The sequence below is a fragment of the Opisthorchis viverrini genome (assembly GCF_000715545.1).
Source record: "Opisthorchis viverrini unplaced genomic scaffold opera_v5_109, whole genome shotgun sequence".
Taxonomy (NCBI): Eukaryota; Metazoa; Platyhelminthes; class Trematoda; order Opisthorchiida; family Opisthorchiidae; genus Opisthorchis; species Opisthorchis viverrini.
The window spans coordinates 476,039-492,208 of NW_008751764.1; the positions used below are offsets into that span (position 1 = coordinate 476,039).

A 16,170-nucleotide genomic window follows, 5' to 3' on the forward strand; every position below is an offset into this window, starting at 1 on the left:
CACGTCCACAAGCATGACCTTACACTTTGTAGGTGCAAAATGCATACCAAAGGACGAGATGACTTTGGTCAGTTCATCCAAGAATACTTGCGCCTTCTCCTCCTCTTCGAACATGAGAACGATGTCGTCTGTATATTCCAGATCGACAAGGTTTTCTCCATAGGCCATTTGAACACCAGGGTTTTGGAGACCCTCCAGCGTTCGTCTCATTATTTCATCGATCACAAAGTTAAAAAGGAATGGAGAGAGTGGGCATCCTTGACGGACACCGCTCTCCGTACACTCTCACACGTCCGGAAGTCTGAGAATACAAAGAACGTATTATGTTTACAAACTTCTTGGGCATTTCTTGGTGGGCAAGCGTCTCAAGAAGAACAGACAGGCGGATAATCCCTGGTGATCTATCAGATAAAGCACATTGGTGCGACATAGAGTGAAGAGGAAATGCCTGCAGAATGGGGCATGTCGACTGTCATCCCTACCCTCAGAAAAGGGTAGGTGGACGCTGTGAAAACCACTGTGGAATCGTCCTGGTGGCTGTTGCATCGAAGGTGCTCCCTGGTCTTATCCTTCGAAGGTTGACTGAACATAGTAAGAGACAGATCGGTGAAAAGCCATCTGGGTTCCTTCTTCAAGAGGATGTATCGGCCACATTTTCACCTTCCGACAGATTCTGGCAACCAAAAACGGTTGTGTTCTTGAAAGCTGTCTTTTGCTCTGTGGACCGTCAGGCACTATGACAATATTTGTATAGCAAAGGTGTCCCCCGTAAATCATTGACACTGCCGAAGGCGCTGTACGCCAACTCCCACAGATGTATGGTCCACAGGAAGCTATCGCCTGGGTTCACCACATCAAGTGGCGCTAGGCAAAGCTGTCGCCTCTCATATTCCCTCTTCAACTTCGTCACTTATGTGATTATGGAGGACCTACTACCAGCCTATGCGGACGAGATGGCTCAAGTCGTTAGAGCGCAAATATACTGACCGGAAGGTCCGTGGTTCAAACCTGGTCTCTGCCTCTCGACTTACCCTGTCTAGGGTTGGCAACCTGGCAGTCTCCTAGCCCTCGTGCTTCCTTCGGGAGGCATGCCAGTTAGGCACTGAAAGGGTGCTACAATTGAACGATTTTTTGTGCGGTCGAAGTGCTCCCTTGGTATTCGATTACAGATATCGAGTATACAGACAACATAGATCTTTTTGGATCTGACGCCGTCGTAATGCGAATATCAAATAATTTAATAAGTCTGTCTCAAGGTCTGGCATGCGCTTCACACCTGCAAAGTGTAAAGGGTGGACTCAAACCTTAGCCTTATGCTTGTGGATGGGCTAATTAAGGTAGTAAATAAATTTGTCCTCTGGACAGCTATATCAGACTAGGCAGTCTCGCAAAAGATTTCCATCCGGATTGGGAAGGCCAGAGCAGCTTTCATGAACCCGCATCACCCATGGAAAAGGCGTGACATCAGCTTATCCATTAAGGGTCGAGTTTACAATGCTACGGTGCGCTGCATTATTATACGGGTCAGAAACGCGGCCGCTGTGAACCGAGGACGTCAAAAGACTTTCAGAGTTTGATCAGCGTCTTCGGAGCACTGTTCCAGTCAGGTGGGAACACTGGATCAGCAATGCTGCAGCATGTCGAATGACAATCAGAATAACTGGCTCACGACAGATGAGTTGATTGCACTCTATAGGCCGCGTTGGCTTGGTCACGTGCTCCGTGTGTCAATCGACCCACTTCCTTGAAGGGATCTTTTCGCACAACCACATGAAGGGTGGAAACGAGCCAGAGGGGTCAGTGACTTGACAGCGAAGTATAAAAGCCAGTACTGTAAAACTCAGCTGCGCTGGCCATTGCCATCTTCATGGAAGGAGACCCAGAGACGGGACACATCGATGGTTGGAAAAATTGGCCCAGTCGAACCTTCAATAGCTTTCGTGCATTCAAACTATTTCCTGCAATGCATGGCTCCCCTCCCAATCCCTCCAGTGAAAATTCCACTGACACCTCTGTATTTTCGCATCAGCTACCGCCTAGAGTGCATAGCTGTCAACCTCACCTCCCCAAACCACCGGTGAAGAAAACTGTGGCAGCTATACCCACTGCACGGCCAGTACGCGGTTCTTACAGCTGATGGTGATGTTCTCTGGACCGACCACCATAACACCAGATTTGCTGGCGCTGTCAAGCAGTTTGTAATATTTGACACCGCTACGCTACCCTAACCGGCTATTTATTGCAGGAGAGTGAAACCATTTAAAATTGGAACAAGAACAGATTACTTTGTGGTATTCGGAGTAGTAATTCTTACGAGCAAGATAATACCGCCGCCAGCGCCCTCCAAACGGATGGAAACGCTGTGGAGCACTGGTAGCTGGAATGGCACCTTCCTCTGAATGACGACAAGTACGTCCACATGTCATTCGGATGAGACGCAGCGAACGCTTTGTCGTTCACGGCGAGAATGGACCATAGGACATTACGAGGATAGATACTAAGAAGGATTTAGGTATCTGGCTCTCTTCAAACTTGTCCTTTTTACTCTACCATGAAAAATGTCCTACAGACGACGCGGTGAGCATTCCAGGTATTAATCGCATGGATCCCCAGATACTCTATGGGGTGAGATGGCGTAGTGGTTGGGTCGCAGTTACTGAACGGAAGGTCTGTAGTTCGAATCCGACCTATGGCTCTCAACTTCCCCTGTCTAGGCTTGGGCAACCTGGAGTTTTCCAGCCATCATGCCTCCTACGGGTGGAATGGCAGCCAGAATGTCACAACTGAAATCTTCAAGCCTACGTCCAACCGCTTCTTGAAAATGCCAACCAAGTTGTCTAACCAGGATGCGAGAAACACGTAAACCTCACTCAGAATGTTCAACGAGCTGCTAGAAAAGTAGCTGCAGCCTTAAATTCGCTCATTACAGCCGCGGTGCCTGACCTTTCACCCCTGGAGTACCTACGCCCCCGAGGAGACCTAATGCTTACTTACACCCTGCTTGAACAAGGTGTGACTATCAGGTTTTTCACCATTGACCCAACTAACACACAGCTGCGACATTGTAAGAAGACTTCCAAGTTCATAGTGTGCAATTTCGTCGGGTAACAATTCTTCTCATTTCGGATATTTAGTACGTAGAAGGTTGGCCCTCCTCTAATAGTTGTCCGTGTACCATCGAGTACCCAGTTAAAAGGCACTTTTAGACGCTTTTTTATGTGAGCCCTCGCATGGAGAACTCAAAGAGCGGGGCTACACCCCCTTTTCGTTTGCCTTTCAGGTGAATGAAAGCTGCTGAACGACAAGAACCGGAGGGGCGAAAGCGTCGGTCATGTGCATCAATCAGTGAATAGACATCGCATTTTCTAATAATGCTATTATAATAGCATTATTAGAAAATGCGATGTCTATTCCCTTCTTCATCGCTATAGCGATGAAGGGAAATGGCATATGTGAAAACCGTGCCATGCAAAACTGCACCAGATATACTTGTAAGTCGACTTACAAATATATTACTTGTGTCAGAGCTCTATCACAAAGACCTTGGCTCTACGTGTGTGCATACAGGCCTCAGAGCTAACACGTCACACACGCAGACACAGCAAATTCTACATACGCTTGTGTATGTGAGCCCACCAGCCTCACACGCCACACTACTAGCACCAGCCGGTTCATGTAAGACACAGTACACCGGGGACGATGTGCTCTCCAGGTTAGTATACGGTGTCTGGTTTTGGTTGATTTAAACGTAAGTACTGCTTACAGGGCTTCGGTTCATGGGCTTTGTTTCTATTTTCCATCCGCAGAAATTGTCATGAACCCCTATCTTCGGAGAATCACTGCCCACAGATGCTCCCATAGCGTGCATACTACATCCTGCTGCGTAAAGCATGCATTCTGCCGGGCCTGGCTCTGAATGTTCCCGCCGCCGAGGTTTCAACCAATCATAATGGGGTTGATAACACCAAAGGCGCTCAGTATTCGCACAATGGAATTGAAGTTCCGACAGTTTTGACGTGCCCCTGATGGATTAAAGCACTCGAGCAATTGAGTTCAGAGTGCCAGTCCAAAATTTTGAGCCACATTTGGGCATCCTGGAGTCTCAGCGATGCTGGGAAATCATTCCAACCAGACTTTTCCGCCAGAGGTATGATTGCTTCAGTGGACAATGAAATTTTGCGTTGAAATTAGGGAACGTCACTACAGAAAAGAGTGCTTCGTTAGATGGGAACAGATAGTACTGTTCCGAAGCTTCTGGGATGTGGTAAACGTTGGTGGAACAACCACCACGTACCAACCTGGGTAAATTTTTTTAGCAGCATATACCTAGCTTGTAAATGGAAGTTTTACATATTCCTGATCACGGATAACACCGGTATTGCAGTTCGTATATCTTTAAAATTGACTCCCAAATTGAATGACGCCACGTCCAAGACGCACACCCTAAATGTCTCTGAAACCGTGGTTCGAAATAGGGATACTTTAGCATAATGTCTTGGCGTTTGATGGTAATTATTCTGGCCCTTAAGATCTTCCCACGCGGCCGCAGATTTACTAGTTGTCTAAACGAAATCGGAGTCCACCGTGCGAACAAAAATTGTATTTTAATGGCTGTAAGCGGCTTCGCGCACAGTCTGCATGAAAACGGTGGGAGATTATGTGGAAAAGCTGCCTTCGAATGTTTCCTTACATATGAGATTTGGAAATAATCTCAGAACTTAGACAATAATCACGCCCGTATCGCAAAATAGAGTGGCCATTCGCGACTTTAATATGGAAAATTCTTCTTTGGTTGCGGCAAGCGTCTTGCAGAAGTCAAGGAACTCGTCAGAGCTAGTGCGCTTTTTGGTGTTTAAGACTGTCGGCACACGTCATCTATGGTTTAAGGAAAGGTTTGACCTTCACCGAGACACCAAGCCGGCAGTAGTGCCGTTGGATGAACTACCGGGACTGTGGGCAGAAGAAGCAGACGGCACAATGAGATGGCCACTACTTCCAAGTCCCTGCACAAACGGACTGAAACGGTTGTCTGGGTAACACGCTCGTCTGAAAAATATTAGAACTATAGTGAGCTAAGGGGCAAGCCATCATACAGTTTCGACCAAAATTATTTGGGTGTGCCTCCAGCCAGCCGCTGCAAAGGCTGCCTTCTCGATAAAAGATTAAAATGGTCACCCTCTTCGTTCTCCATATAAGTGAACTCTATTTCAGTTTGATTAGACATATATATTTTCCATTTTCCTTGCCATGCAAATTTTTGGCATTTTATAAATTTGTTTTAATGCATCAGTTCTTGGCCCGGTTTTGAGCACGCGTTAGTTGTTGATCCGTATCAGCTCTCCTTGTTTTTGAAGTGCTTCACCGTTTGTCGAAAAATGTCGGGTTTTGTAATTTGTTATCCATGTGACCACTCTTATTTTTAAAGTACAGAAATCTTGAGTGGCGATTTTCTCGGAGGATTGCCGTTTTAATTGCTAGCGTTGTTGCTGGCTGTTCAAGAAATCGAAACGCTCGTTACCATCGGTATCGGATGTACGATTAGGTATCTTCATGAAAACCGAACGGTCTATTCCCATTAGGTAAATGTTTGGCTTGTCCAAGCAGATGATGGTTAAGAACCATCCCGTGAAGGCTATCATAAAAAGCTGCCAGTTCCAATGGGGACAGAGGGGTATCGTTCGGTTGCGATTTCCCGTTTTGCTACTTCCATATTCTAACAGCCATAATTAGGCACCAATGTATTACAACATTTGCGTATTTTCGGCCACGTGGCCACTATGAAGAGTCGGGACATAATTCACAGTACGGCTCACCTGAACAATGCAGCATGGGTGTGCTCCGTTACCGATCCGAAAACAGGACAGGACGCTGGACCGAAGCGTTGATTCTCAGCACAGTGTATCCACGTTTTTGGCCTCAAGAAGGAGCCAATCTACAAATGTGTGTTAACACAAGAACACTCGCTTAACAGCGTGGAGCACGAGTTAGAGGGAGAGCAGACGATACAAGGTCTAACAGTTTCACACTGATTGTCTGTCAAAGAAACAAAGTGCATTTCTTGTACATTTCGTAGTTCACGGATTCATTGATTGATGCACAGGATCGAGGCCATTGCCCAAGTTTCCCGGGTCGGTTTTGTTCTTGTCGGTCAGTGGCTGTCGTTCACCTGAAAGGCACGAGTGAAAAAAGGGTGTAGCTCTCAGCGCGGGCAGTATGCTCACCAGCGCGAGGATTCGCAGTAATGTGTGTAATAGTGCTTTAAACTGGGTTCTAGAAGGAGAGTGAGCAACCCCGGAGAAAGGTCATTCCACGCAGCTACTACTCGAAATGAATGTGTGTGTTCTGAGCTTGAAAGTTTCTCCTTATCTTCCCGCCGTGTGTTTTCTGGGTCAACGGTAAAAACCTGTTTGCCAAGCTTTGTTCAAACAGAGCGTAAAAATTAGGTACCTACGGAGGCGACGGTACTCCAGGGGAAAGAGATCAAGCGTCGCGAGACGCGTTTCGTAGTCCACGGATTTGAGGCCGGCAACCATTCTCGTGGCGGCTCGCTGGACACGCTCAATGAGTGTGGCGTCTTTTTTGCGTCCTAAGTAGACAACTTGATTGGCGTACTCCGGGAGCGGTCTGACGTAGGCCCCATAGAGCGTTTGGAAGTCCATGCGAGTAATACGGGAGAAGGTGAGTCGGATCGTCCGCAAAATGGTGAATGTCTTTTGGGCGATTTCTCGCGGTGCAGTGAGAAGCACAAGTTTGAGGATACCCAGATGCCCAAATCCTTCTTGGTATCTATCTTCATGAATTTATCTGGTATCTTTTCACCATGCATAACAAAGGCATTCGCTGAATCCCCTCCAAACGACACATGGACGCACTTTTCATCATTCAGAGGAAGGTGCCAGTCCAACGACCACTGCTTGGCAGCGTCTACATCCATTTGGAGGGCGCTGGCATTGGAACTCCAGGATTTCAAGTCGTCCGCAAAAAGTAAACATGGACTCGCAAGAACGTCTGGGAGGTCGTTGACGTAGATCAGAAACAGGAGTGGTCCCAAGACGGAGCCTTGAGGAACTCCAATGGAGACCGGCGCTGGAGAGGAATAGGTTGAGCCTATTCTCACTCGGAATGACCTGTCTGATAGGAACGCCTTGATCCAGCGAAGGATTTTCCCTTGAATCCCGTAAGACTCGAGTTTGTGGAGCAGCGGGACGTGTGGGACCCTATCAGATGCTTTTGCGAAGTCGGAAAATATGACATCCGATATGAATCCTTCGTCCTTGGTTTGGGTTAAGCTGTCCATAAACACGAGCACGTTTGTCACGCAAGAGCGGTTTGGGAGAAATCCGTGTTGAGCTGGAGATATCAGGTTGCTGGAAGTAAGGTGATCTAGAATAGCTCGCTTCATAATGCGTTCCATTACCTTGCACGGCACGCTGGTGAGGCTTATAGGTCTGTAGCTCTCAGGCGACAGTCGGTCACCAGTTTTGTAGACTGGCGTGTTAATCGCTTCATTCCAAGCAGGGGGAAGGCGGCCTTCGTCAAGCGGCTGGCGAAACACTAGTTGTAGAAGATTTGCCTTTGTGAACGACGTTTCTGTCAGGATCCTTGGATGGACCTATCCGGGCCCCAACGCGCAGAATGGGTTGATCTTGTGCAAGAGTTGACGAATGTCCTCCTCCGTGAAGACCAGGTCGGTTAGAGGCTGTTCGTAGTTCCTCCTTGACAAGAGTGGATGTGACGGAGGCGCTGCGGCTGAGTACATACAAGCATAGTGTTCTCTGTAAACCTCAGATACCGTTGTTTGGTCATTCGTCGTTCTCTGTTTCTGTCCCTCAAGGAGAACGCGGATGGCTTGTTTCTGCGGCGATAGCTCATGTATATGAACAATACACTTGTTTTTTTGAGCGACTTCCAGGGTGGTGACTTGTTTTCGTATGTTCTATTGGCGGATTTCCGATTTACAGCGGACCCGCATTTCACGATATGCCAGCTCATCTTCCGTATCACTTGTAGTCAACTATTTGGAAAATGTTGACCTTTTTTCCGGAAGTCGCCAAATACTTTTTGGCAGCCTGCGGCTCATTCGAGTGCGTGCTGGTTTTTTTATGACGAACACCGCATCAGCCTCGTGAACTCTGGACAATGGTCATATGTAGTTCTTCCACAGGAGCTGACCCCAGTGGGGCTTGTTCAAGAATGATGCGCATCCCTGAGAAGTCTGCACGACAGAGGTCTCAAAACCATGTTTGGGGTTCGGGCTTTCTGGCCCAATAACACATGAAATCAAAGGTCAACACACACTGGTCGCTATGTCCCATTGGAGCGTCAATTGTTACCTGATCAACGAAGTGCCTTTCGTTGGTGAGGACCAAGTCCAGGAGGGATGGTAGTTGGCCTGCGTGGTATCCGGTAGGTGCAACCACATGTTGAGTCCAAGCGCTCTGTTGGACGACTTCAGACAGCGCCACTGCAAAAAGTCTACCTGATTAGACGCCCTGGAGCTCAATCCAGGAGGCCTTTGGGCCGTTGAAGTCACCTACCAGCAGGAGATGAGTGAAATGGTTGTTGGAGGAGAGTTGCTCAAGGCTTTGTATGAGGAATCGGTCATCTTCAGGAGGACTAGAGGGGCTACGGTAGATCGCTCCGAGGAGGGAATCCCGCGCAGCGGGATTCGGACCCACAGCGCATCGCAAAATGGTGCAGGGGTGGAGTCAGAGAGGACAATCGGGATTTGTAGGGCCGCATGTAAGTACAGAGCAACCCCACCTGCCCGCCCTCGTTTTGAGGCGGCTCGAAAACCACAGTGAACATCCACCGAGATCTCCGCGTCAGGGACATCTGGTGTGAGCCAAGTCTCCGTGAGTGCGATTATGGACGGTTGTTCAAGACAACCTGACTGTTTAACATCGCCGAGTTTGTTGAAAAGGCTGAGGAAGTTTGTGGACAAGCATTTGAACACCGTCTCCACTGCATCCGAGGTTGAGGAGCCGAAAGTTTAGTGAGCAGGGTGGTCAGCAGACTTAATAGTTTTGCGCAGGTTTGAGTCCAAGGCTCCGGAGGGGCCTCTGGGGCGATGTCGTCTGCTTCCTGTCTTCGTGGTTTTTGAGGGTGCTTTTCGCTTGCGCGGTTTTACCGCCCCGTGAGAGCCCGTTTCGCGCGAAAATTTTGGCTTTTGGGGACGAAGTCTTTTTCACCATGGGCGAGAATTTCGGCCGTTGCTGTTTGTAGCTCTTTCAGCACCCCCATTGTGGCGACCAGATTTGCTGTTGATCGAACGGTTGCGGCAAGCTTTCACCATCCTGAATTCTTGGGTGTTTTGGCGAGGTTTGGTCGGGAAGGTGTCTGTGTGTGGCCCTGGACGCTGGGTGGCGGCACTAAGAATTAATGACTTTGGTGGCGCTCCCAAGAGGCTCGTTTTCGCGGAAGACTTCATCTTGGAGCCAGCTAGTAGTTTTCTAATCTGGCGATTTTATGTGGCTCGTTTGGCTGCAGTCTCTCTTCTTTCGTGTTTGTGTGGACATCCGATCCGCCAGCGATCAGCGTCCCGACTGGATGTACGAGGGATGTCCCGGATGGCTGTAGTCATGTTTATGCCTTAGGTTGTCGGGGTCCTGGTCGACGGTTGTGTCCACAAGCAGAGAGGCCGCTTTGACGGTGTGGAGCTGGAGATTTGCTTAGCTGCTTGTCGTCGCCCATCGACTCAGTAAAGTTCAGAGACTGTGGCTTTGTTAAGGAGTGCATGGCTGCAGCGTTGTCGTCTGTTAGGGAGATAAGCATTGATAGCTCCAAGTACTTTGGGTGCTGCTTGCATGTGAGGTTTGCCTACTCCAGGACACCACTGCCTTTGTTGGGCGAGAGGCCTGTGGTAGTCGAATACAAACTGCTGTCCGGAAATGCAGCTGGTTTCGTCGGCCTGCTTTCGGAAGCAAATGAGGATATGAGTTTGGGGTCGGCTGAATTAGTGCCCGGTGTAAGCCTGTTTCGTGTCTCCACCCCCGACCTGCTGTGACCAAGCTTTCGCGCGTCTAGAGGGCGATCCTCAGATAGACGCCTGATCATTGGGTTGGCCTTCTGAATGCTGCCAGGATCTTTTGTGCGTCAGATGGGGATTAGTGAATAGAAGTCCAATTGTTCGTTTGCTTCCCTTCTGGCGGACCATTATGCGTGGAGCGATTGATCAAGCTTGGTGAGGACATCGCTAAGGATTGATTGTGCCAGCTTCACTAGCGTGATTGCTCCCCAGATTATCAAGCTGTTTTACCCTGAGTGCCTGTCCACTAGAGACGCTGTCGCGGTCTTAATAGCCGGGTCAGAGAGTTGTCCTACTTTCTCCGCGGCCATAGGACTCGGTATGGATACTGCGAGGTATTGGTTCAGCGAAGAAAGCTCCCTGTCAAATTTCGTCCAGGTCGCTGCATTCTAAGAGCCTGAGTCCTCCGGTGCCTACAAAAGACGCTCTAATTTCGCGTCGAGTATGTCGATTAAAGCGGAACACTGACAGTGGTCTTTCTGAATCTGCACTGGGAATTGGGTACCGTTTTGGGGGGCTCTCCTCCTGGCTGCGATATGCCTTGCACCCTTAACTTAGAGGCAGCTGGCGCAGACAAACGGGTCAGGAGAGTTAGCTGGTCGGCTTATCTGGTCGTCCTATAAACCCGTGCATTTGAAATGCCACCAGGCCTTGCAGGTGCGGCATTGCATACCGCGTTTAACGTTCAACGGTCAGCCATTTCGCTCTTTTGTGGTCTATCGATGGCTGCAGAGGGCAATCGGTATAAATCGATGTCATGTTTCGGACTAGAAGTAAAATAAAAAGTGCGCGCAAAATTTCATGGGCTATCTCTCAAATGTTTTGTTGGAGTAATAAAATTCAACAATTACTTGCGTGTACTCTGTGAATAGATTGAAAAACAAAAAAAGCTTTTGCAACTTTGCACAATGGAAAAACGAAACCGATTTCGAAAGTACCGCGCATTCAGCCCGTGAATCAACGCAATAGCCCCAAAAGCCCAATATCCAGTAGGCACCAGGCTACAAGAAATAACGTAACTCCAATTAAAATTAAGAGTGGCGTTGTATAAGCAAGCTTTTACGGGCATGTCGCCGCCGAAGTATTCCTTCTGTAGAGTATGCACCATTCCCAGTTTGTCACCGCCTGCCTCAATGGTATTTCGGAAACCTTACTTATATTTTTCGCTAATTTTGAGATGCAAAAGGCTCAGTGAGCGTTTTGTACCTAAAAGACCATACGCCTCCGGGATGTACGCACATATTATTCGAAACGACCGACGAAATTCAAATTTTCATTCCATATGAAATGAACCTTCAAGGTATCTCAGCTGAGATTGGTGGGCAGGTGCGGGCCAGTTGGTTAGACATCTTGGACCGCTGGTCGTATGTTGGTCGGGTGCACCAGAAAGGTACCCTCAGCTGTCCGCTATGATCGATGTAGGTTTTACGTGGCTAGTTTATTCGGCATCGTGGAGGTTATCGCTTACTCGTTGACATCAGGTATTTCACCAGAAAACTCGACAGTTCACTATCATCAGGAGCCTCACGTTCACGATTTCTAATGCGAGTTCCAGAATGTAATTATTGTTTCCGCGGCGGTGATTATTCGGAACAGATATTCACGCGGCCCGAAAACACATGGTCTTGTCGACCGCAAAATACAAAACCGAATTTAGTTACAGGACTGGAAATCCATCATATTTTGTGTTCACAGTTACATTCGGCTCTGGCAAGTTTCATGAAGCACTGCAGCCACAGAAATACCTGCCAATCTCTCCGATTGTAAGGGAATCACGTTTTTACTTCAATCTCGGATACCCCATCACAGTTATACGCCCTGTTTTCAATTTAATGTAACGGATGACCTTGGATATTCGCTCACCCAAACAAATCACAGTGCTAATTTGTAGGCCAACCCACCAGAATTACATGCTTTCAACGAAGTAGTACTCCTGAAAACCGTTGTTTTTGACAAAAACTTTGCATCTGAATCATAACAAAACCCCGGCCCGAGTACTGTGCCACCATCGCCGACAGCATAAGGTCAATTTCGGGTCATACGGACCCTTGCTGAATACAAGCCAATCTCCTTAAGTCGTTTTTACTGCGCGCGCACCTGAAAGAATTCTCATTGTTGTGTCCACAACCTTCATATATGTAAACACCTGTTGTCTGCCACTACATCTACTGCAGTAGTTAGCCGGTGATTCCATTTACTGAAAACAGAGCAAGTGAATGCGGAGCCTGTGATCATCTTAGTTGCTGCCGGAACTTCTCGTTCCACTGTTTCTTTTGATTTATCGCGACTGAAAGATAACAGCCACGACGACTGCCAGGGATCTTTCACAGCAGATGCGCGCATCATTTCGTCACTGGGCATGAATATTACAGCACTTGTTTTATCGGATTTGGTGAATGAGTTTACTTTCGTCTTTATGAAAATCAACTGGGATGTAACTGTGGACATGGATTTCCTAACCATACACGGGGCGCATATTGGTACCAAGACAGGCATCTTTCGGGACCCTAAACCAGTTTGTAACAGTAGCGCGTCTGTTGACCATAACTTGCATGATTTCTGCTTCAACATTCAACAAGCATAAAGAATCGTGTAATAAGCTTGCCATCGGAATTCGACACTGTGCTTTCTCTGGCAAGAAACAACATTCTTCAAGGGTCTCCACTCACACACACACGTTTTCAGACTCATTGAACAAACTCCCCAAAAGATTTTTAATCAATCTGCTCCACATTTTCGAGTAGAGCAACTTTCATCTGATGAAGTGAGTTGCCAGATTGTTGCCACTAGAATCGTACTACTCAGACAACGCGGGATCACCAATTAATGAATAACTAAGGCCAGGTTTCCAGGTCTGCCTACGTTTCCACTACATTCTTCCACGTATCGACCTCTGAATCGCTGATGTTCACGGGACACGTAACGTCTTGCGCATGTTACTCTCGTTTAGGTGCAGCACACAGCTCCCTTAATCACCTTAATTCCTGGATTGCGTCTATACAGCCTGCGCGGTTGTGTATGATAATTTCTGCAAAAATGGCAAACGGAACGTCGCGGATATACATAATTCTTTTATCAATTACAGAAGCCTCGCATGCGGCCGAAGTTGACGACGGTCAGGAACATTTCCCAGGACGACACTGCCCTTAGCCGCCGCATGTGCGGCGCCACATTCCTCGCGGACTGCTACATTCTTTTCAGTGAACCATTCATATTTGTACGCATGCCAAAAATTTCCGATTCCGTCTGACCAAACGTACGCTTTCTGGAAGAGGACAGTCCTTTACCTGACCCAATCATCTGCTCTTCAGCCTTGATAAATGAGGCATGAGCATCCTTACCAAAACCTTTCACTATCGACGCTTGATTTTGCCCAACCTCCCAAATCTTCGCCAGTGTGAATAAGCAGGTTACTGGACCCGATCTCCGTTGAAGCGCCTCCTTTTATTCTCATCTGTGGAATCCTTTTCCGGGATTTACCCCTCAGTGTTCAGTTGCGCTTTAAGTTACCATCAAAATCGGTTGACCTAATTAACAAGGCGCTCGTGCCTATCCGGCCTCAGTTTTCCTGTTTATCCAGAATTTACAACAACAAAAATAGACCCGGTTCTTAGGTATTTTCCTCTGTACTTTATTTTGTTGTCCGATATTTTATAGACGTTACAACTTGACCCAACTGATATGTTCTCCACAGTCGTGGAAACGAAGTCACATAATTATTAGTTTCAATCAATAAACTGGTTTGCCACGTCCGTCGCAAAATTTCACCCGTTTCCACGTCTCAAGTGGTCCGTGCAAGCAACAGGGAACAGAAGACAACTTATCCTGATGATCGATGAAGATGCGAATTCCTTATATTGGTACCAAGACAGGCATCTTTCGGGACCCTAAACCAGTTTGTAACAGTAGCGCGTCTGTTGACCATAACTTGCATGATTTCTGCTTCAACATTCAACAAGCATAAAGAATCGTGTAATAAGCTTGCCATCGGAATTCGACACTGTGCTTTCTCTGGCAAGAAACAACATTCTTCAAGGGTCTCCACTCACACACACACGTTTTCAGACTCATTGAACAAACTCCCCAAAAGATTTTTAATCAATCTGCTCCACATTTTCGAGTAGAGCAACTTTCATCTGATGAAGTGAGTTGCCAGATTGTTGCCACTAGAATCATACTACTCAGACAACGCGGGATCACCAATTAATGAATAACTAAGGCCAGGTTTCCAGGTCTGCCTACGTTTCCACTACATTCTTCCACGTATCGACCTCTGAATCGCTGATGTTCACGGGACACGTAACGTCTTGCGCATGTTACTCTCGTTTAGGTGCAGCACACAGCTCCCTTAATCACCTTAATTCCTGGATTGCGTCTATACAGCCTGCGCGGTTGTGTATGATAATTTCTGCAAAAATGGCAAACGGAACGTCGCGGATATACATAATTCTTTTATCAATTACAGAAGCCTCGCATGCGGCCGAAGTTGACGACGGTCAGGAACATTTCCCAGGACGACACTGCCCTTAGCCGCCGCATGTGCGGCGCCACATTCCTCGCGGACTGCTACATTCTTTTCAGTGAACCATTCATATTTGTACGCATGCCAAAAATTTCCGATTCCGTCTGACCAAACGTACGCTTTCTGGAAGAGGACAGTCCTTTACCTGACCCAATCATCTGCTCTTCAGCCTTGATAAATGAGGCATGAGCATCCTTATCAAAACCTTTCACTATCGACGCTTGATTTTGCCCAACCTCCCAAATCTTCGCCAGTGTGAATAAGCAGGTTACTGGACCCGATCTCCGTTGAAGCGCCTCCTTTTATTCTCATCTGTGGAATCCTTTTCCGGGATTTACCCCTCAGTGTTCAGTTGCGCTTTAAGTTACCATCAAAATCGGTTGACCTAATTAACAAGGCGCTCGTGCCTATCCGGCCTCAGTTTTCCTGTTTATCCAGAATTTACAACAACAAAAATAGACCCGGTTCTTAGGTATTTTCCTCTGTACTTTATTTTGTTGTCCGATATTTTATAGACGTTACAACTTGACCCAACTGATATGTTCTCCACAGTCGTGGAAACGAAGTCACATAATTATTAGTTTCAATCAATAAACTGGTTTGCCACGTCCGTCGCAAAATTTCACCCGTTTCCACGTCTCAAGTGGTCCGTGCAAGCAACAGGGAACAGAAGACAACTTATCCTGATGATCGATGAAGATGCGAATTCCTTCTGGGCAAAATGAATCACGCAGTTCCCAGTCGGGATCTTTTCTGTTGGCGGTAATGTTCTCTACGTCAGACAGTTGCGCCTTTTCACTCACCTGAGAAAATATGTCGGCATGAGAAGGCGAATAGGTTGAGACGCCTTCAACCACATCAATCTTGAAAACTCTGGCACCAGTCATGGCTCCGGCTCACCGAAGAGTACCCGGCTTAGAGCCTATTCAACTTCCTTCCAAGTGAACAAAAGGGCTCTCACACCGTCTTTGTAGGTACCAAACCAAAAACGGATGGAACTTGTCATCCAACCGAGAGTTGCTGTGACTTGGTGTTCACAGCTAGAATCACATCCGGCGACCATTTACGGCAAAGTATCCCAACACAGTTTAACCAGGTGTAAAGGCGTACTCGTGGCCATCCTATCACAGACTCCTACACAGAAATATAACGCTCGAACAAAGAATGAAACCACCTACCATGGCCTGACGAAACCTACGTGTCTTCGGTCGCGCGCGCCTAGATACAACCCGGACAATGGTCGATGAACACGTCACCTTGTCTAAACGGGACTAAAGTTAACTGACCGAGAAATTCGGCTGCCAAATAATATTTTGGACTGAACTCGCTTACACTCACGATCATAGATGGTGTGGAATGGACCATATCTTGTCAAAAGTGCTTTGTGATCCCAGTTGACGATGGTCTCAATGCCTCCAGACAATGGACTTTATACATGGTGCCCCATGGTATTTCCCCATCGTTTGTAGCCACAGTTCTTCCAGTGATATGGAAAGCAGTCAACGTCCAACCAAATCATCATAAGGAGACCATCATTAATCATCCAACCACCACCCTAGTAGACCAGGTACATGCCTAGGGCTTTCATGAAAAAAGTGAACCTGTCATTCCCAAGACTGCT

At 47.4% G+C, this 16,170-nt stretch overlaps 1 protein-coding gene across 1 annotated transcript in view; it reads right to left on the reverse strand.

Annotated features, from left to right (window-relative positions):
* T265_05626 (hypothetical protein) overlaps nt 1–15,436 on the reverse strand; it is a gene marked incomplete at both ends in the record, with an annotated part of 22,960 nt that extends 7,524 nt beyond the window's left edge. The window contains 7 exons of the mRNA XM_009170685.1: nt 3,764–4,022; nt 6,448–6,786; nt 6,873–7,448; nt 8,334–8,492; nt 8,538–8,924; nt 14,491–14,672; nt 15,353–15,436. Of these exons, the coding sequence (XP_009168949.1) occupies nt 3,764–4,022; nt 6,448–6,786; nt 6,873–7,448; nt 8,334–8,492; nt 8,538–8,924; nt 14,491–14,672; nt 15,353–15,436 (1,986 nt within the window). The remainder of the gene's footprint in view (nt 1–3,763; nt 4,023–6,447; nt 6,787–6,872; nt 7,449–8,333; nt 8,493–8,537; nt 8,925–14,490; nt 14,673–15,352) is intronic.
* Between the last annotated feature and the right edge of the window lie 734 nt (nt 15,437–16,170).